General features: G+C 38.1%; 3 protein-coding genes across 3 annotated transcripts; 1 reads left to right on the top strand and 2 right to left on the bottom strand.

Annotated features, from left to right (window-relative positions):
- Positions 1-75: 75 nt before the first annotated feature.
- Positions 76-1983, bottom strand: LOC140226641 (uncharacterized). The gene is made up of 2 exons (XM_072307083.1): positions 532-1983; positions 76-110 (listed from the first exon to the last, which is right to left on the bottom strand). Exons 1-2 carry the CDS (start codon positions 1826-1828, stop codon positions 76-78), a joined length of 1332 nt encoding a protein of 443 aa, XP_072163184.1. The 5' UTR covers positions 1829-1983.
- Positions 1984-10746: 8763 nt separating this feature from the next.
- Positions 10747-12583, top strand: LOC140246958 (uncharacterized). Its single transcript, XM_072326271.1, has 2 exons — positions 10747-11131; positions 12154-12583. Exons 1-2 carry the CDS (start codon positions 10749-10751, stop codon positions 12581-12583), a joined length of 813 nt encoding a protein of 270 aa, XP_072182372.1. The 5' UTR covers positions 10747-10748.
- Positions 12584-17342: 4759 nt separating this feature from the next.
- Positions 17343-19210, bottom strand: LOC140226639 (uncharacterized). The gene is made up of 2 exons (XM_072307082.1): positions 19026-19210; positions 17343-18240 (listed from the first exon to the last, which is right to left on the bottom strand). The coding sequence occupies exons 1-2, from the start codon at positions 19208-19210 to the stop codon at positions 17343-17345; spliced, it is 1083 nt and encodes a 360-aa protein (XP_072163183.1).
- Positions 19211-22868: the final 3658 nt, after the last annotated feature.

Here is a 22868-nt window from a genome sequence, read left to right as displayed (position 1 = left end):
ATGCACATTGTTTGCCAGCAGTGTAACCAAATCGTTGATCACCTTGATTAAAATTTCCTTGTGCAATTGTTTTGGTCATAGGATATGATTGCCTTCTACCACATTCAGAACTTGAGAGTGAAACAGGCTTACAGACATGTTCTTCATTCTCTAAATCACTTGCAGCTGGTTCATCATCTAATACATGTACTGTCGATTCCTGTACATCATATGAATTATTGTGGTCAGCACTTTTTGCAGAATCATCATTCATTACTATGCAGTCGGATGGATTAGTAGTTTTTTCACGTTCAGGCAAGAATATCGATTCATTACAAACTTCAGCACATTGTGTAGCTGAAACAGGTCTGTGACATGGAGAGTGAACACTTCCATCTGTACAAGAATTCACAGGGAACAATTCCTTCACTGATATTTGTCTGTCACTTTCAACATCTTTTCTTTCACTGTAACATGGGTTCAGTTCATGCACATTGTGCATTCTGTCACATTTCACTTTGGATGTATCATTCGAGCTTGTGTTGTCTCTACTTGTGGAATCACTGTCCTCGTGGTCAAATGCTTCATTCTTACACAACTTTTCATTCTTTGCTACATGTTCTCCTTCAGGAATGTCAGGTTTGACCTTTCCATTATCACACACCTGTGAGTCAGCATTTTGTACAGGTAGCACACTTTGTCTGTTGATCTTTGTGAAACGACCTTTCTTTCTTGGTTGCCTTGCATTTCCACCTCCATAGAGCCTGTTCACATTCCAAACTTCTTTTTCAATGTCTGTGCAAGGGACAGAGGCACATGTAGTCTGATCACCATTCGGTATGCAACATTCATTACTCATATTCGGAGTGCTTTTAGCCACATCAGCCCAACTTCTCTGTGTTTTTGCATAGATTTGCTCAGTGTATTTTGCCATAACATGAGGTGACTGAACACACTTTGAATATACATTCAATACAGATTCAGTATATACCTGCAGACTATCATTTCGTTCTGTGTCCAAGTTTGCATTCACATTTCCCTTCACGAGTTTACCAGGTTCTTTTTGCCTTCTTTCTACTTTTAATTTCTTGCCCTTGCTGGTCTTGGCTCTGTTCTGTTTTTCAAGATAGTAGGCTTTCATTGCTTTGCCAATGTAGGTCACACCAGGTTGGAGAGGCACACCATTTACTGATCTCACTGAGCTCTTGTTAAAGGTCTTGGTCTTGGGATTGTCAGTCATTGTTTGGGATGTTGTCACTTTTGTCTTCCTTGATTTCACAGTTGTCCAACCATCATCAACTGCAGTTTCTAATGGCTGAAATTGGCTCTTGGTCAGATTTGTCCTGAATGTTGAAACCGATTCATTTCTCTCACAATCTGCTCTTTTTTGCACACACACATTTGTCATTTCTGGAATTCCAAGTTTGTCTTTTCTTTTCACATACCTTTTTTTCAGTCTCTTGGTTGGTTTCTTTCTCTGGTTGCTCTTGCATGATGAATGTGAAACATCAATACCAAAATCTTCATCACCAAGGTCTTCGAGAAGCTCGTATCTATTGAAATGATAGGGAATGTCAATTTTGTCAAAGATGCGATGGGCAATATTATTGCTTCCACATGCTGAGCATATCCAAATCAGCCTTGCATCACACAGTTTAGCCTCAGAAATGGTTCCTGTACACATCACATGAAACTGCTTGCCACAATCCTCACATGGTACTCTGCTTTCATTTTCATTGATCACATTGCAACATGCATCACATTCACTGACCTCTAGATTTCTCAAGTCACAACTATGGAGGATATCTAGGATATCACCAATAACATTCTTGAATTCACTTGCTTCCATTGTCAAACTACAGGGCTTCGAGACTTTGAAAGCAGGTACCTATTACCAAATAAATATATATCAATCAACTGTTCAATCAATATAAATTCCTTGAATCACTATACTTATATATGAATCACGTCTACTCCACTTTAATATTGCGATTGATATCAAAATGGTCAATTGTACTGCCTTAAAAGTTGTACTAATATATGTGTACTGTATTTCACTGTAATATATGTACATGTACTTCCAATCACGCTGTGATACCAGTCCTTATAATGCTTCTACCAACAGGTGGTGCTTTTTGTCTACCGAAAAAAATATTTGTGCAATGTTTGTGTTGTTTAATTTGTTTATACCAACAGGTGTCGCTTTTTGTCTACCAAGTATTAATATATTATATTATAATTGTAGTACTCACTCCTTTGCTTTTAATATCTTTGTGTACACTGATCTTGCTACCAGAAGACTCGTGATTGTTTTTTGTTTTTGTTTTTTACAGCAAGACCTTCAATATACGATGCTTTACTTGGTGATAGGTTGCATACGAGACTTAACATGAACTTCACTGCAATTCTGTGTAGCTTTTTTTCCCCCCACAAGATGGTTCTCTTTATGTTTGTATTGCCAACAGTGTTTTCTTTCCCGCAAGCACACTTTATGTGAACATTAGATTCCCTTCCACTTTTTTTGCTGCACGAAAATACTTTTAAATTAATTCTGAAGTCAGATGTCAGATTTTGAGCTTACTTTCACACCTTACCTAATCAGTGATATTCAGATGTCAGATTTGACTCTTCTCTCCCTTATCTCTTTAATGGAGGTCACACACATTTAAAAGATCACTGGATTCAATTCCAACAGCTACAGGGAACTCACTTACCAATCACTTCTTGATCACTTCTTTTCTCCTTTACTTCAATGTATTTATGTTTTATCAATCAAATAAGCTTCACTTCAATTCCTACTTTATAGAAAAGCTATGCCAATTTCCTTTTACAATATCTGCCTACAGGAATTTCGGCTTCGATTATCTGACTTTTAATTGGAGCAAACTATGCCTTTATCTTGAAATTATGCTCTAATTTGCAATAAAGGTTTGTATTTTACCAATTATGCTACACTGTACTGTCTTTATTGCACAATAATCAATCTTCTTTGTGCGTTTCTCTTAAGATAGGGCTTTTGGCAATAAAGATTTCTATTTCACCAATTATTCTTTGTATTCACCAACAATTATTTCAAGCTTGTGCATAAAAAAAAACTGTAATGTTTCTGCTTTGAGATGGCTCCCTTTGCAATAAAAGTATGTCTTTCACTAATTGTGCTTTTGTATTCACGGCCCAATAATTCTAAATAACAATTGAAGGTGCAATATTATTGTCTCTTCCTTCAACGTTTACTGTGCGACTACAATGCTTTTGTCTGATGATGGCGCTCTTCAATTACATTTTTTTAAAACCTTATTGACAATTAACTAAAATTCCTGACTCAAGATCGTATTTTTCAAATTGTATTTTCACTTCAAATTTTGAGTGTACTTCTTGCCTCGCCTCACAGAATTGCTTCTCACACTTCTGGCAATACCTTCAAAATTTCAACTCCTAGCTATTACTCTTGTCAACTGTAGCTGAATTATTTGCTGCAACTTTCAATGCAAAATATTTCAAATATCAAATAATCCTTGAAAGTGCAATATTGTTGTCTACCCCTGTAACATTTACCACAAAATTAAAATACTGTTGTCTCAAGATGGCGCTCTTCAATTATATAGTATATACATGTAATTCTTTCAAGTTCTTTCACATTCTCTCAAGTTATTTCAAATTTCTGACTCTCTTTGATTCTGATTCTGACTCTTTCAAGTTCTTTCAAAAATTTTCAAATTCTTTTAAGTTTCTTCAATATCTTTCAAGTTTTTTCAATGTCCTTCAATCTATCCGTCACAGTTCTGCTTGACTCACCGACTAGCTTCAGTGCTAGGGCTATTGTCTTGAGCTGCCAACAAATAGAATGTTTGATTCTGATTTTCTTTGATTCTGATTCTGATTCTGACTCTCTTTGATTCTGATTCTAACTCTCTCTGATTCAGTTTTTCTTTGATTCTGATTGACTCTTTTTGATTCTGATTCTCTCTTTGATTCTGATTCTATTTGATTCTGATTTTCTATTTGATTCTGATTTTCTGTTTGATTCTGATTTTCTGTTTGATTCTGATTTTCTGTTTGATTCTGATTTTCTGTTTGATTCTGATTCTCTCTTGCTGTTTCCCACAACTCTTCTTGACTCACCAACTAGCTTCAATGCTAGAGGCTTATTGTTGTGAGTTGCTAATAAACAGACTTTCTTTTGCTGTCTACCACAACTCTTCTTGACTCACCAACTAGCTTCAATGCTAGAGGATTATTGTCGTGAGTTGCCAATAAACAGACTTTATGATGAGATTCTGGATGAAGTTTCAAATGAAAGCTTTTCTCAAAGACTCGAGATCTTGAGTTTTGAGGGTGAAGATGAAATGGTATGAGATGGTATGTAAAATGAAAATGATTGAACAGATGACACGTACTGAAAACGACAAACACATGTACAAACACACCTTAACAATAACGAGCACAAACAGGAATCTCCTTCCACAGCAACCGGTACCTGCCAAAATAAATCACAAAAGAAAATGGTAATCGCAAACAAAATTCTACAAGATGTTCAAAAAAAAAATTGGAAATTTGTAAAGCATTTGTTTTCTTACAAGACCACTAACTATATCTTTCTAAACTTACATGTTTAAAAGAAATGCTAGTAACTCATCAGTGGAAATCTGAAGCAAAATAAGTATCATTTCTAAAATATGCAAATATGCAATATGCATATATAATGTGCAAACATTATTGTTTCAAAAATATAAGAATAATCAATACATACTGTACGTGTAACATTGCAATATGTTTGGTTCTGACACGGACTATCTGTAACAACTAACTTGACCAGCAAGGTTTCATAACACATGACTTATGGATTAGAAATTAAGAGCCATTATACAAACACGCTGTAGTAACATAACATTGGGCCCTAAAAATTTGCTGACCCCCATCTGTGACTTTTAACCTTGTATACTGAGCTTTAACTCTGCAAAAGGACACCTACCAGTAAGGTAATCCGGGAGCGCTCCTTGTTGTAAACTGTCTACAGCGACTACAGTTTATACTGTGGCGTGAGTGCTGTTCGCAGTTGCCACTCACAAGTAGGAAGAACTGAAAATGTAACAGAGATGGACAATACAACTTGAAAATTTAATGAATATTAATAGAACATGTAGACTGTTCTACAATGTAAATACCCGACAGTCCTACGAATCCTAGATGTGCAAAACTTAGCAAAGAGTATAGAAGCTAGCGCTAAAACTAGCAAAGGGCGTTCTCTTATGATTTTGCACTATTAACAGGTGTAGTACGCCATGGAGCCCCACATGCAGCCCAATGGTGGCCATTTTAGTAATAATAAAGTGAATTTCTTAACACGCTAGTCTATGGAACAAACTGTGCCTTCCATTCTGATTCATTTTTCTTCATTTTTAGAAGGCATGCACACAGAAAAAATAGAGATAAAATTGTGCTTCAGACCTCGCAATATGAACAAAGCATATTATCTATCGATATGTTGATTTTTCCCAAAATAATGTCACTTAAAATTTACAACTCAATCTGTAACATTAGTACTTCAAACTTTGTGTTTGAGCCGACAAACATCATCTATCTCTTTCTCTCTTGGGATAACTTTAGTATAGTAGGGGTACCACCTTTCAGCAGGGTACCTTCCCATCGGCACCCTGCATATCATGGCTGTTTGCATATAGAACAAAAAGGTACGTGCGGGATTAAGTGTCATTTAATAGCTATAAAGACAATAAAAACAAAGAAACGAAACTCAAACTCAAAAACAAACTAACCAAGCTAAAAATTACACATCCGCTCAGTGACAACGCATAGCTGCGAAATTCACGTGTATTACCTATATGCTGTGAAATTCAAGTGTATTACCTGTGCTGTGAAATTCATGTGTATTACCTATGGAGGGGAGGGGATACGATCGCAAGGTACCCTTTTTAGCTGCGCGAAGAAAACGGAACGCACGCACTAAAATTGCACTATTTTAAACAGATATTCATAATCAACGAGACGGTCATGACATTCTAAACTGCAGTATTTATATGGCATATTTCAGGTAAGGATTATGCGAATCTGTGTTATATTTCTAAATTAAACACGCTACAGATCCTCTGGGTGACGATAGGTGGTACCCCCAACCCTACTTTGTTTAGTTCAAAACTTTGTGGGACTGCATATTGCATTGCCATTGGAAAATAAATTACATTTCTTCTTCTTCTTCTTCTTCTTCTTCTTCCGATAAAGTGCTGCCCTCAAATGGTCGAGGATGAACGCACTGCGAGAACATGCGCATACGCTGCACCGGGGCAACAGAAATTTGAAATCAGGTGAAAAATATTTACAGGTGCGAGTAAAAATCTCTGGATGAAGAGTTACATCCTACAGAGTTCCCTCAGCGCAGTTTTGAAGGCGATGAGGGATGGGTATGTGGCAGGATCAACAGGCAGGCTGTTCCAGTCCCGGATGGTGCGTGGGAAGAATGAGTTGGCATACGCTGTAGTACTGGTGTGGGGGATAGTGAATCGGGAACAGTGTCCTCTGGTAGATGTTGAGAGCTGGGTCAGGTAAGTCTGCCAATGGATGTCAACCAAGTGATATCTGATCTTATACATCATCAGCAGACGATTTTGGGAGCGACGTTCCTGCAGCGGAGGCCACTTGAGATGATCCAGCATGGCTGTGACGCTGCTAGATCTTTCGAAGTCGCCCGTGACAAATCGAGCTGCACTTCTCTGAACCTGCTCAAGCTTGTGTATGTTCCGTTGTGTGTGCGGATCCCATGAAGTCGCTGCGTATTCGACAGTTGGTCGGATGAATGTTGTGTAGACAAATTGCATTTCATGATTAAACAGAAATGTAGCCCGACCAGACACTGTTACGCTATGCGAAAACAGCGTCTGACACGCACGGCATGCAGCCTCGAAGTGAGGAACCTCAACACAACTACAAAACTTAGGAACATGTATACTTTTCTCCTTTAAACAGAATACTTTACTCACGTTAAATGCTACAGAAGAATAGTTCGCCACACTGGGTCCATGGAGACCACTTGCGATAAGTCCGTGGAACAAATAAATGACACTTTCTGGCGCAATTCCTGACCGCCGGGCTTCGTCGTTGCAGGATTCAAAATGGCGCCTTGACTTATGCGCATGCGTGACCGGATGTGCTCCAGAGCGAGCGCGTGTGCGTTGAAAGTGTCGAACAAACCTTGGCGTCTGCGACACAATAACCCAGTACAGTTTATAGCTGTATACCTTATACTAGTAACCGTGCGTACGCTGCTTGAAAGGGCATTCACATCACGTGACCACCCGATATCTGAGCTTGGCCTGGCGTGAAAGATTGTGTACGGTGTGGACATGCTGGATATGATGATCAATTTCGGTAAGTTTCATTACGTACATTTGAATATATATAGCATCAGATGTAGAGTAAATATTGAAGAGTATACTCGATGAGTTTGAGGTGACAAAAATGATCGTAAGTATCAAAAGTCAAAGCTATCGTGTACGATTACGTCGCCTCTCCTAGTGATTGGTGGTCGCGCGCGTACAGCCCTGTCGCGACGTACCATGTACAGCGACTGGGCTGTGTATAGTTAACAGAAATGATACTTCTGACACTCTGTATGACAAAATAAGTCCCAAAACAAGTACATCGCCTTCCCTGTAATTCTGTATGCCCCCTAGAAAAGACAATGAAATGAAAGGGAAACAAAAATCACTGCTATTTCAATACTAGTACTACTAACATTATTTAGTGATAAAACCATACTAGACCATAGCATAACTGTACACAGCCCAGTCGCTGTACATAGGCACGTATTCGCACAGCGTACTTACAGCGTCTGTTCGATCGAGCTAGTGTTAATTAGGGACTTTTCGATTTGCACGTTGAGCCAGGCGTCACCCTGTTATGACGTAGTTTTTACGTACTGCGCATGCGCGAGTGTCGACCCTCGGCTCATCGCACAAATTATCACCGTCCACCCAAATCGGTTGCGCCGCGCTCAACCCAAGCCAATTATGACGTCATACTTCTCGTGTGATGGACGAAATCGCTCAAAACATCATGCTGAGTTTCTCAAATTCAGCGGTAAGTGCACCCGCTTCCCTGTATATTTAACGAAAAACAAAATATTCAATTACATGTGATGTGATACTTAACAGCAGTACCGCTGATATACAAACTGGAGTCTCGGGTACCTAGTTTCTTTGCCCGATTTCACTCGTCTTGCAATTTGCAACTGCATACCGTAGTCCCACACATAAACTTTCCATGCACTATGGCCTATGCAGTACCCGGTCTGGAAGTTCGGTGCCCTATCAGTATCATGGTGTAGGAGTAGGGATGTGCAGTGCATTATTCTTTTAGCAGTCTTAATACTGAACATGCTGAATAATCTTAACAAGCATTATGTTTTAGAATCCACATAAATAATTCCAGGATGCTTATTTAGCATCTACGATTGTACACAAAGACAAGGACCAACTGCAGTGCAATGAGTGCGCATGATGCATCATGCATGCGTGCATGCACAGATGCATCCATCACATGAGCATGGCAAATTGCCATTATTTTAGTCAGAGTAGAGTAGGCATTAATTTAAAAATCGTGAAATAGGCCCCACCGCAGTGCGCGTGCACCCGTGCGTTAGCAAGCAAGGTTAGGTTAGGGTTAGGGTTTAGAGTTAGGTAGGGTTGTATTTATGGTTAAATTGGCCATTAAATTAGTCAAGGGACATTAGGGAGTCCTTCCGAGAATAAAAAGTAGAAGACTAAAGAAAAAACGGGAGAAAGGGAGGACGAAAGATGCTATGCTGTGGAAATCAGCCCCACCGCCGTATGCATCTCGCGTAAACGCCGTTTGGTGGGGCCGCATTCACGAGTATTATACTGTGGAAGAAAGCCCCACCGCCGTGCTTATCTACCGATAAACGCCACACGGTGGGGCTGAATTCACGAGTATAAACAGGCGAGCCGCCGTAGTATTTGTACGGACACGCAGTGGTGGGGCCTATTTCACGAGTATGCCAATTTAATACTGCATTAGCCAATAGCACTGGTCACTATTAGCAGTAAAAGTTTTGTTGGAATGATTAGTAAATCAAGCAGGGTTTGGTTGACAAAGTTAGGGTTAGGTTGGGTTGTATCTATGGTTAAATAATTTAGTCAAGGGACATTAAAAAGTCTAAAGGGAGAAAAGGAGAAAGCGGCACTGCCACTGATCATTCACACGTACATTACTGTTAAATGGCTGTAGAGGTTTGGGCTGCATTTCAGAGTTATACTACATTTTGTATGAAAGAAAGCCCAACCACTGTGTTTGATTACAAGTAAAAGAAAAGTCACAAATTCCACACATGCACCCAATTATTTGGCACAGTGAGATACAGCAGCATCAAGCCAACGGCCATGCTACATGATAGGGCTAGGCCCATACAATGGGCGTGCCGTGGGTTGGCTGGCCTGTTGAACTGTTTCCCAATCCAAAGATGTAAAAAGATGTAAAAGATGTATGAAGACTGCAATACATCTATTTTTTTTTCTTTCATTTATAAACCTCTAATGTAATTTGTATCATATGTATCTTCTCTTTTACAGCCGAGCCAGAGTGCTCCTGCAGCTTTGATTGAACAAGCCTCACCGACAAGTACCAGTACTGCATCTCCAATAGAGCAAGCAAATCCATCACAAGCATCTGCACCTTCAGCTGGAACTGCTGGTTCTTCCGTGTTAAAGATGTTAGTACATTCATGAATAACTTTCGACTTTACAATTGTAGATAATCCATTATAACATTTTATTCTAAAGGATACCTCCAGATGATTTTCAGGCTTTTACATTCGAACAGTTATAAATTGGTCATGCTGGGTACAAAGATTGAAAATCATAGTGATTAGGATAAGGAATAAGAATGTTTTCAAGATTTAAAACAAATCACAATGAACAAGGATGATGACATGATAACCTCGCCATAAGGATGCATTAGTGGGTGCTCAAGGAAGCAGAACAAAAGATGAAAGCATGCATAAATTCTTCACAGCACAGGTGAACTTGTTCAGCAAGCTGTAGTGGATTTACATTGCTACATTTCTGAATTATGTGATTCTATTATGTCATCATTTTTGTTTAATGTATCTTGTTTGGGGTTTTCATAGTATTGGTTTCTCAGTTCAAAGGCCACGATACATTCCACAAATCTATACATGGAGCTGTCGATTAATGTACTACATGATGCAAAATTATGAAAATTGTTTTTGGAATTCTCCTTTCATTCCTGCAGGTCTGAAACAGAAATATGTGTTTAGTACATACGCATGAATTTGAATAAATAATATTTGGAGCAGTAGTTATCATCTTCTACCGGTTGTATAGTTACAGCTGTACTTTACTTTGGGATTATCTTTACTATATTTATGTGGAGTTGAACTTAATGGCTGTATCTAATGTAGAAAATGGAAAATATGCTTAGTTTATGTTCAAAAGTCAACAAACCAAGACCAGAATCTACATACATGAGGTACATTTTCTAAAGAGGGCTAGTATTGGGATAGAGGAGGAAGTGAAAATTCATTGCTTTGATTGTTCTTGTCAAACTACATTTAATTACATAAAATTGATAAATGCACATGTAGAACATGAATGTCTTATTTTCTTCTCTTTTTTTTTTCAAAAGTATATTTCCATATTATTTATGTTATTCTTTTTGTCTTTGTGTTGTTTGGTTTTACACTTGACAGGAATGTAAACTGGACAGAAGAGATGTGCCTTATGTTGTGCAGGGAAGTGGACTTTATAAATCCATTCAAGCACAAACAGCGAACTAAAGAAAGCAGCAAGGCTTGGGAGGACATCACTTCAAATTTGAAGAAGCATGGTCTGAACGTCACGAAACGTGCAGTAAGGGACAAGTACTATAAGTTGAAAGAGAATGTAATGAAGAAAAACAAAACAGAAGAAAAATCAAGTGGGATCGCCCCTGAGCACAATGACACGGAAGCGGAACTGACTCAGATCATCGAGGAGTTGACGGAAGTCGAAAACGACTCGAAGGAGTTACTGACGCAAAAGCAACAACAGGAAGAAAAAAAGCAACTAGATGGGGTGGAAATGCGCAAGAGGGCTCTTGAAAGCTTCACAGAGACGAACAAAAGGTACCAAAAAAAAGAATCAAATTTTGTTGTGTTTTGTTGTGTTGAAGTGATACATGTATACCACGTTACATGTGTATAAAACAGTAAAATGCACATTCTATTCTTGATAAATGTATGTTATGTAAGATTCAACCAATTTGAATATTTATTTTATTTGTTTGTTTGTCGATCTATTCAGCTGTAATATTTGTAGAGAATAGTATAGCAATAATGATAAAGTCTTTTTTATCCAAAATAGCCTCTTCAGTATTGCCACTGGTCTACCAGAGGACCCTGTCTTTATCATTACCCCTAGCATTGCTAGGTACCCATTTATACACCTGAGTTGAGAGGGACATGGTGGGTAAAAACATCTTGTCCAAGGATTTAGGTACTGGGCAGGAATCAAAGTCAGGTCCTGTTTGGGAGTTGGGAGTTTTACACCCTATGTCACAGCACCCCCCCCCCCCCCAAGTACCTTTGTGTGCATAACTATGTGACCCTGCATCACAAAACCAATAAAAAGACATCAGATATGATTTTTTTTTTTTTTTTAGGCTGAATTCTGAAAGAGCAGACCTTGAGCTTCAAAATGAAGTCTAAACTCAACTGAAATGAACTCTCCTATATAACCTATCTAAATATCAGAAAGAAAGCACACACTCTGGCAAAGTGTGAACTGAGAAAAGAGGCTCAGAAGTGTAGGGTCTATTCAAGAACTTAAGCTTCCCCAGCCGTGCTAGCTGTGCAACGAATGGTACCAAAAAAAAAAAAAAAAAATCTGTTAAAAATGCAATTTTTCATTCATTTTACGATCCAAAATTGCAGATTTATGTAAAAGAATTGCTCTTACAGAAAATTTCATAAGAATTGAACTCTTCACCTAAAATCATGATGTTCATTTTTTTTTGTTTTTTTTTGTTTCTGGTTTTTGTGATGCACGGTCATGTGTTCTTAAATAAATGTTTCCTTGGTTATGTAAATTTGGAATAGGATTACTGAATTTTTCACCAAAGCATAATTTGTGTTCTTTAATATTTCAGGACAAACTCTGAAAAGGGAGCAAGGAAAAGGAGGAATACAGGCAGTGATACCACTGAATACCTAATGAAGAAGCTTGAAATGGAGAGAGATCTGAAAGACAGAGAGTTACAGCTGAGAAGAGAGGAAATGGAAAGTAAACGACAAGAAGAGCAGAGAAAGTTGGAGCGAGAAGAAAGAGAAGAAGAAAGGAGGAGACAAGATGACGAAAGAAGGCGCGAAAGAGAGGAAAGAGAGGAAGAAAGGAGGAGGCGCGATGAAGAAAGAAGAAAGGAGAAGGAGGAAAGAGAAGAGGAGAGGAAGAAAAGAGAGGAGGAGAGGAGGATAAGAGAAGACGAAGAGAGGGACAGAAGAATGGACCTGCTCCAACAACAGTTACTCCAGCAGAACGCAGTTATTATGACATTGTTGAAGAATCAGAACAGGGAGTAAAATTTCAAAAGTTGTTGTCATTTCTAAAAGACAGTTCTTGTACAATGTATATGAATGAGCTAACCATGTCATATCCTCACAAATTTCCATCGACATGCACAAAAACATTACAAAAATTCAATGTTTCTGTTATTGAAGTCTGAAACATGACATATTCCTGGTTAAATAACTTCAGAATTAGTGATCAGTTAGATATACGAGGATTTGAGCCTCACATATAATTGCATTTGAATAAAAAACTGGAAATTTCAAAATTTTATGTACAAACTATATGGTAAGTTGTGAGGGAAATGACATGCTCACTTTGCCATATTTGACTGTGCATCACAAAGAAACAAAGTCGCACCCCTTGATTTTACGCGATGACTCAAAATAGGTGAAACCGGTCAACCGTGTCAATTTTTAGTTTTCCATATTTTCTGAAAGAGCTATTCTTCTTCTACATCATTCCTGAATTTGGGATCATAAATTGGATGGGAAAGTGGGTTTTCAGCAGTTTTTCTACAACCCTTTTTTGGCAGAGTAGTGTGATCAGGTTTTTCTCAGAGGCCCCTTTTCGTTTCTTTAAAATCCTTTGCACACTCTTTACTCTCAACTCTCATAACTTTTGAAAGGATAATGCTACTGCTGTGATAGTTGACATTTATCATGAACAGAATGTGTTAATAGAACATGCTCAATTTCAGCTTAATCTAATGATCCCTTCATTGTTGTTGCTACAGTGGTTTACATCATGTTTTTGTCCCATTCACGGAAAAGGTAGCACGGCTTAATGAAGATTAAGCGCTTAAATAGACCCTGTACTTTAGAGCCTCTTTTCTCAGTTGAAACTTTTCCAGAGTGTGTGCTGTCTTATCAATATTTATATAGGTTAGGAGAATCCATTTTGATATGAGTTATACATCATTTTAAAGCTTATAGTCTGCTCTTTCAGAATCTGCCCTCAACTAAAAATCCATGTCTGGCGACTTTTTGTCTGTTCTATGGTGCAGGGTCACATTATGCCTATTCATATTGACTGTTGGAGAACTGTTTCCCCCCAAAATAGCAAAACTTCAAACTGTCAGAACTTCCTTATTTTTTATCAGATTTCAATCCAAGTTATACTGTTGAACTCGTAATACCTTACTCTTCGAGTACAATGATATACTGTATGTACGCATTGAGCATATTCCTATTATTGACTTGCCTTATTTTTTTTTTTTAGATGCTGCATACTGTTGTAATCAGTCTCATGTTATTTCTTTGGTGAAAAAGTTTTATTCTTAGAGGCCACTCAAATAGTATCATTATTTATTCAAGTGTTATCTTTATTGTGCCATAGAAGATATCTTTTTATCTTATTTGTCTACATGTTTTTCTCTTCTCTATAACTGACATCATGAGATAGAGAAAGAGAGAGAAGGAAAAGAACTATGCTGCCAATTCATGCCAATGCAAGTTATGCTTCCATTTAACAGTCTTGCCATCATTACAAATTGTTCTGCGTTTATAACTATAATGTAAGTTCTGTCATGAGGTGCTTAACCAGACAAATCGCCTTCATTACATTGTATGCTTGAACCATTTTATGTAATATTTACAGGATACAATGTATTTATTACACTTTCAAGAGTAACTTGACTTCATGTTTTTGTAAATCTCTAATTGACAATCCTAAACCTATAACCATTTCTAGATACATTATTAAATAAATTTGCAAGTTCAGCAAGATATGTGATGCACTCGAGTATCTAGATCGATGTAGTGTATTTTGTTACATGCCCGGAGTAGAGAAGCATAGCATTTATTTTCTCATCAAGGTGATAGTGCTGCCAATTCATGCCAATGCAGTTTATGCTTCCTTTTAACAGTCTTGCCATCATTACAGATGATTGTTGTATTTACAGTCTTTGCTCATTTCGTTTCATTTTATGATCTAGTGATTACAGATTAGAGTCCTGTCAGGATGTAGTGTAGCTGTAGTGTAATACAATATTGTTTTGTTACAGGCATAAAAAAACAAACAAAAATATGGCAATTACTCTTCCAACAACGTGATCGTGCTGACAATTCATTCCAATACAGTTTGTGCTTTCATTTGAGTCTTTCCAGCATCACAGATGATTGCTGTATTTATAGTTATGATGTTATCTTTTCTCATTTTTTGTTGTTTTATGTTCGAATGATTTCATGATGTTGTGTAGATGTAGTGTAATTTTTCTTTGCTGCATTAAAGGAGTAAAGACCTACATGTATATCATTTATTTTTACAGCAACATGAAAGTGGTCTTTCAACTTTCCAGTAGCATTTTACTTAACATGTCATACAGTATAGGTAAAGTGACAAACAATGTACTATCTCGTGATCAAGTGAAACGAGAAACGGGTGACCAGGGTCTGGTACTATGTACCTACAAGATTTCATTTATCAGTCATATTCATTGTTACTAGATAGAGAACTTACAGTGTATGGTATTCAGGCATATTTACAGTTTAGCCTCTACACTGTTTGTTGTTTGCTGACCTACAGTAGTGTTGTTTTATGATCGAGTGATCTTAGGATGTTGTGTAGATGTAGTTTATTACATTTTTTCTGCATTGAAGAGGTAAGACCCATGGCAGTTATTTTTACAACAAAGTGAAAGTGGTCTTTCAACTTTCCAGTAGCATTTTACATAACCTATAAGATTTCATTTATCAGTCATATTTATGCGTTGTTTACTAGATAGAGAACTTGTACAGTATACTGTATTCAGGCATATTAACAGTTCAGCCTCTATACTGGGTTGACCTATAGTTAACTTAAAACAAGTATATCTATTTTTGTACGTGTATCTACTTTTGTTACTTATGGGTACTGCTGTCTATTTATTAAATTTTCCATACCATTTGAATTTGCATATGACATTGTTATTATCATTGTTCTGTATGTAACATGGCTACAATTCATGGGCAAATAACAGCTAATAGAAGTGAACAAGAGATGGTTATTAATTTGTGTATAGTGAAACCTTGCCATGAAAACCTTTGGCCCCTGCAAAGTACCTTATTTTTTTATCATGTTTCTTGTTTTACAATGAGAAGTGCATATACATGTACAAGTGATAAAACTAAAGTATTGTATCAGCATTCAACAACTAAAATACCTTATTATAATAAGAGGGTTCAGTTACATTTATGCCAAGGTTTCACTATATACAGTGTATGACTTAATGAGCACTTATTGTACCACTAAATGCAATAAACATTTGTATCACATCCTCATCAAACACAACACTCATTCACCCCAGGCAGAAAAAGAAAATGATATCAACACATGTATGTCAAATTCGTAAGAGCATATATATTTTCTCGTATAGTTGAATGTTATCTGCAAATGTGCATCCATCTCTGAACAAGTTACCGGAAGAGCTAAACACATATTGAATAGGTAAACAATCATTGTAAAACCTTAATAAGTAAATCCATATTTATCTAGATCGTAGGTGGGTCAAAACTTGACAGGAAACTTCTGCCAATTCTGGGATAATTATTTTCATGTTCATTTGTAGTTATAACAGGTTTTGCAACTTAGAGATTCTTGGCAATACATGCCACTCTCTGTTTGTTACTTCCCCCAATTACAGAATTATATATTACAGATTGTAATATATAATATATTATTGTTAATATTAACAATTATTAACAATATATATTGTTGCATATAATATATTTGCATCAACTTTTGTGAAATAGGGAATGGTTGAAACATTTGATGGCAACAAGTACTTACTGTCAGTAGTTACTGTCAGAACCCTATTGATCCTAAAAACTTGAAGCTCTGCCTTTTCAATGACTTTGTTGTACATACAGTGATACACAATACTAGTGATGATGAAAAGAAAAAAGACTGAATGTTGTTTCACATCACACCTTAAGTTTTGTGAAGTATTTCAGAACAGCAGTATTTAGTTCACACATGATATAAATACCTGTTCAAGTAGCCACTGTCCATACTATGTATATAGATAAAGAAGTGAAGTGAGAATGAAGAGAAACACAATCATACCAAATAAGGATGAAACTTGACTTGCAGAAACATCAGCATTTCAAATGTAAACTCCGTTCATGTTTCAAAATATATATGCGACACACGGGCTATAATCATGCTGAACAGCTGAATAGGCTCTATCATGGCATGTCAATTGTCATTACACAAATGACCTTTGATATAAACTCTGAGGTGCTGTACCGTAAGTGAAATCTTGTTGCACAATGGCCTAAGGACCATGAAAATTGCCTTGTTATCAGTTTTGTTGTTGTTGAACTGGGTAAAAAACAAACAAAGAAATACACGAACTGGAAATTGTAATATCACCTTGATTCTGTGATATCCAACTTTTTTAATATTGACGTTTCACTGTAATTGTGTGATACATGTATACTTTATCTCCATAAATCTAAGAAAAATGTTATGAAGTACAAAAAAGTAGCAATTATCATATATCACTCAATCATTTTCATTTTGATGTTCACAAAACCGAGTTATAGTGCCAGGATTTTAAACTTCAAAGAAAAAACCAAATAAAATGACACAGAAACAATATGAAGACTAGTATTTCGTACAATGTACTTGCCTTATCTATGCACTATACACCATAATTATTATTACCAAACAATGTAATCAGTGTTGGAGGCCTACTGTACTTAGCAACTTTCTTTCCCAACTTATTGACTACAAATGAGAAGTTATTTACATTCCCTTCATTTACAGCCGGTTGATAATACTTGTTATGTTTCACATGCCATGAAAATATTGCATTAGTGTTGGTGGATCCAGTCCAAAGAATCTCGAGGTTATGTTCCCGTAGAGACAAGAGTGCGCATTGGTTAGAAGTCCAGATACTAGGTACATTTTGCCGATTGCTGACAAACCGATTTTCTGATTTTTCTTGAAGTCTGTGAATTTGAAGTTATTCACAATGTCCCCAAACAACCATTCCACGCTTACTCGCACACTGCTCATCGACCGATTGTAGGCTTCCTGTTCTGGTGTGATGGCATTCCCTTTGAAGGGACTTTGTAGATGGGCTCGGATGGGATATGCCGGATCCCCGTAGATACATAAAGTGTTGCCGTCCACATCATGAGAGTACTGTTCCAGTTCATGGAGGAGACCAGACTCACGGAGCATGTAGCTGTCATGCCTCCGTCCTTCTATGGGTCCAAACAAGTTGGCGATCATGCCGTTTGCTGCTGATACATTCTGGTATTTTAATGCATGCACGCGTTTGTGCCCATTATAGACGACACGTTGGTTTTCATTTGGGCGACAGATCGGTCTCACTGTCCCGTCCACAAATCCCCAACAGTTGTGCAGAGCTCCACCCTTTTCAGTTACAGCAGCAGCAAACTGGGTCAGGTTTGCTGGGGACAACCATGGCTGATTGAGTGTCCCCAACAAATATGCGTAGTTGTCGTACACAAAATCGATCATGTATTTTGTGATCAAACACAACTGCGGTACACTCCGGCCAAACATCTTGACCAGATCTCCATATCTGCAAGGGTAGGCGAATCGTGCCAGCAAGACGCAAAGTGCCTCCAGTCCATTGACCCTTGTGCCATTCCTACACTGGATGCTTTCGGGAATCTGCAGGACTTCTTTCAGGTGCAAAATGTCGTCCCTCTTGAATCTAATAAAATGATAATTTGAAAGCTTGTGTCTAGACAACTAATTCTAGGTGTATTCATGTTTTCATATTGGGAAAAAGTGATATCGATGTATTTTCTGCAGGGTTGGATATTCAATCAAACAGGTTAGAATCTAGTTCAAATATCAAGACGTTTTGTTATCACACAAATATCACATTTCATTTCTTTTTTGACTTTGATCAAAATTTCAATATGTTGAATTTCCTGTATTCCAATGCTTATAAACTATTGTACTCCACATAGAATTATGTATAGACTGAGTTGATAGTAACGGTCAGACAAAAACTAAGCCATGAAGTTACTTGAAATTATTGTGTAATTCTGTATACAATATAAAAGCTGAAACTCATGTTAATTAATCATGTGGATTATCTTTATCGTTACAAAGTGAGAACAGCCAGAATGTAGACTTCAAATAGACGAATAGTTACATTTAGGACCTTTCATTCACTTGTGCACAGCTCCAAATTATTCACACTCCCGTTAGAAATGTCTAGCTATAGTGCAGTGCACCACCACAGCACCTGTAATACATATTTTATAGGACCTAGACACTAGCACACTACTGCAATTAAGATGGGCTGCGAAGTATAAACCTACTCCGATTCAATTCAATTCAATTCAGTTCAGTTCAATTCATTACGGTATGGTAGCACATATAAGCAGGGAGGTCGACTCACCTCCCTGATATAAGCTAGGGTGTAGTAGAAAATAGCCTACTACAGCTGTACTGTATGTCCCTCGCGAGAGTAACCTGTTTGCTTACCTGAAATATGCTGTACACTCGTCATCGTTGTAAAGCCCGAGATCAAATGCCTCATAAGTGGAGTAATTGAAATCGAGGTTTGCTGGCCTATTGGCGTCATACAAGAGTACAAACTCCTCGTCATCTATCAGTCCGTTTGCGTAACCAAGCAGAACCATTTCTCGAATTCTGTGGAGATTCGCCATGACGATAAAAGTAGACCCTATCTTACTCGGCATTAGCAGACGACAATCTGTTCCCCCATTACATGCTGCTGGCGCGCGCGCGCGGGATTCAAGGGTGCATGACGTCATCACGTTGACCAGACGTGACGCCCGAAATCGAAATGTGTTTTAGCAGCGGCTCAACGTACAGACGTGACGCCTTGACGTACGGTTGCGCTCGGCGGCACGTCCTTCTCGTTCACCCAATCGAAAACTCCCTAATAATAGACAGTTGACTGAGTTGTTCTATAGTGATGATCATGATGATCACGTAATATACGCCCTCTATCGGTCTCTTAGTTACCCAAGATGGCATCCGTATTTATTTTACTGGAGCCCACCGAATAGTGTAGTTACACGCAATCGCGAGAGTACAAAGCCCTCTTACTGAGTCTTAGTCTTAGATTGTGCCCTATAATGTCAACTCTTACCGTAGCTTATTAGAACTTAGGCTTCCTAATAATTCTATAACAAATCATGATATGGCTCTCACCTTGCCCATTCAGGTAACACGGTCTAACGTTACATTCTACAAAGCCTGGCCTTGCTCATGCTCTACTAACCTGTACGCACTACAACGCACTAGTACTTAGCTGGTGCGTTGGGCGCCTGTGCTGCATGCATAAAGGTGGGGTTAGATACTACATCACGACTATACACATGAAATGTAGTTCTACAGGTCATCGCCATGTCTTTGTTTAGGCATGCCTATGTCTACATACCTACCTGGTATTGGTGAACCAAATCGTCAGTGTCAGACAAAGGTCGTGTACAGACCACTCTTCAATTAGGAAATCAAACGTAGTGTGGTCATATAGAGATTGAATGTCAGAGACGTCGAGATGTCGTGAAAGACAGATCGAACAGTACATGTGGTACTAGTACTAGTGACGACGTGACATGTACACGTACAAGCGCACACAGCGTGCGCTTATACTCTGCTGCGTCATCGGTAAGCCAGAGAGGTAGGCATGCACCCGCATGCACTAGGTGGGCGGTGCGCGCGCTGCTAGCGACCTAGTACACGTACCTTGATGCCATAGAATGCCCGAAAATTCATTGCCTTACCTGTTCATAAAATTGTTCGTTAACTTAGGCTGCTTTCACATAGAAGTATTCGGTATTCGGTATTCGCTATTCGCTATTCGCTATTCGCTATTCGACGCCGAATACACCATCACCCGCACCGTCAACTCACCATCCCATGTAGTGAGGATTTCTTCCTCCTACATCGCAGCAAATCTTATTAACAATTTCTAAACTGCATCAGAATGTCGGTCTACATGCTTATATTTGCTAACGGGCAAATCCAGACCAAAAGTGTCATTATTTCATAAACGAGAGACGGTATACGCTGCACGAAAATCGAACAAGCTCGATTCCCACTTTGCTATACTTTTCGCAGGTATTCGGTACTTTCGAATAGTGCCCTCTTATGAGAACCGGTGTGAGGAAATCCTATCGTTCGATTCAAGCTATTCGCGTGCCCTCGAAAAACGAGCCCGAATACCCGAATAGTATACTTCTATGTGAAAGCAGCCTCACGCACAACTTTACGAACACCCATACTGCACTATGGCAAACTGGGTGTATTTCCTAATCATTGTTAATTTCAATTAAATTCAAATTTACACTTACTAATACTACATGTACAAAGTGGTACAGTACCATTCTTTGGTATATGTGTGTTAATACACGTTTTCACCTAAAGGTATATTTTTGCATCAACGATGATAAAAAATTGAAATACCAGTCTAACTTTGTTAAAACGTTCACACACACACGCACACACGCACATACACACACACACACATAAAAAAAAAAACATTACCACTAATTTATGTTCTTGGCGTTCATAAAGATATACGAAAAATCATGTTGTTGTTTTGCTTTTAGTGCCGTCACAGTCACAATCACAGTATAAGAAAGTGTTCAACAAAGGTCGATCCTAATTATGCACAGGCAGTGTACAGAGCAGAGGAAACATGCCATTAATTTGTCAGGGCTCTCACATGTATGATTAATGTTCGTGACTAACACTGCACTACCCCTATTTTCCTACGTACAGAACTGTCATATTTAACACATGTTTAGTTCATGTCACGTACATTATTTCATAATATAACAACTACTTGATCGGACACCATCTTGGGTACCTGGTATGTAAATTAGGGTCAAAGGTCATAAACGTTTCATCCTGTATCTTGATGAAAGCATGTCCTATATTTCCATATTTTGCACAAGCATAGATCATGTACAAAGAATCATTTAACAAAATAACCACTTTTTGGTCAGATGCCATCTTGGGTACGTGTACAAAGTGGGATCAAAGGTCGAATATACTTCATTCTATATCGTCGTTATAGTGTATACGGAATTTGGCACCAAAGATGGCAGGTCTGACTCGCTTTTCTAAATGAGATTCCAAACGTCGCACGGCGAATGTCCCTAAACACAGATGAAATCTGTATGGTCATGCCTATAATACCGTATTTGTTGCTGTATATTCGTTATCTAGTGTGCACAGAATTTGGTACCGGTACTAAAGATGGCAGATATGACTCCCTTTTCTAAATCAGAATCCAAACATCACACGGCCAATGTCCCTGTTAACACAGATGAAACCTGTTTGGTCATGCCTATTAGGATCGGGACTAAAATCATTGATTTCCAAAAAGATCGGATCACCTAATTTGTCAGTCTTGACAAATTCCAAGTCTAGTTAGGTGATCCGAGTATCCTCTCGGATCACCTATTGTATCTGTACGGATTCTTTCTTCTTCTTTATTTCTTTCTCCTCAAGTGTTGTGCAGAGGTTAACTCAAAAAGTCATTCACCTATCACTTCTAAACTGATACCATATGTGTATCACGTCACAAGGACGACAGATCTAATGTATCACTGTGATCAGTCAACCATGACGTCACTATGACGTCATTATCTGAAATCACGTTCACTTTCGTATTTCATTAATGGAATGGAATTTCTCAATGAAATTTACATATCATATAGTTCAAGTCAAGCTCTATTGCTATATTTCATAAAATTTAGTCACATTCATAGTAAACGAGCGCGTACGCGCGCGTTGAAATTTTAGCATGCTCCAATCGAGCTCAAAATTTTTTTGCACACGTTTCAGGTCATTTGGAGTATTTCAGAAAAAATCGACGGACGCGTACGCGCGCGCGCATATACGCACGCACAGCTCATATGCAATAGAAATTTCCCATTTTTTCACACGTATCGGATGTCTGAAATGTCAAGGAATGTTTCTACCAAGTTTCAAGTCAATCCGACTCAATATGACGTCATACGGGCCCGTCAAAGTTGAAATTCCGCGCGCGCGTCAATGGCGATATACAGTGCAACAATGCCAAAAAACCGCCAAATTTAAATCCGATTTTACTCGTCAGGATGGACGGTGACCCCCCATTTTCTTTACATATTTTGAAAGCTGATGAGTTGTACATATCATTTCATGGGTTGGCGATACTGAAAAAAATGATTAAAAGATATCAAATTTCTTAAAAAAGTAAAAAAGTAAATTTTCAAAATGACGTCATCAAAATTCAAGTTCACTCGAGCGTATCTCACTTATCCTTTGCCGATTTTCACCTAACTTTCAGTATGTTGTAGCTTA

Source organism: Diadema setosum, chromosome 3, assembly GCF_964275005.1.
Source record: "Diadema setosum chromosome 3, eeDiaSeto1, whole genome shotgun sequence".
In the NCBI taxonomy this organism is placed as follows: Eukaryota; Metazoa; Echinodermata; class Echinoidea; order Diadematoida; family Diadematidae; genus Diadema; species Diadema setosum.
Note: the sequence above shows the minus strand (reverse complement) of the source record. Positions and strands in the feature narration are given on the sequence as shown.

Coding starts and splice junctions, on each gene's coding strand:
- LOC140246958 (XM_072326271.1), top strand. CDS start 10,749: ATGTTGTGCAGGGAAGTGGACTTTATAAATCCATTCAAGCACAAACAG. Junction 11,132..12,153: donor TTCACAGAGACGAACAAAAG/GTACCAAAAAAA, acceptor TTAATATTTCAG/GACAAACTCTGAAAAGGGAG.
- LOC140226639 (XM_072307082.1), bottom strand. CDS start 19,210: ATGGCGAATCTCCACAGAATTCGAGAAATGGTTCTGCTTGGTTACGCA. Junction 18,241..19,025: donor GAGTGTACAGCATATTTCAG/GTAAGCAAACAG, acceptor TCATTTTATTAG/ATTCAAGAGGGACGACATTT.
- LOC140226641 (XM_072307083.1), bottom strand. CDS start 1,828: ATGGAAGCAAGTGAATTCAAGAATGTTATTGGTGATATCCTAGATATC. Junction 111..531: donor CGAGGACAGTGATTCCACAA/GTAGAGACAACA, acceptor TTCACTCTCAAG/TTCTGAATGTGGTAGAAGGC.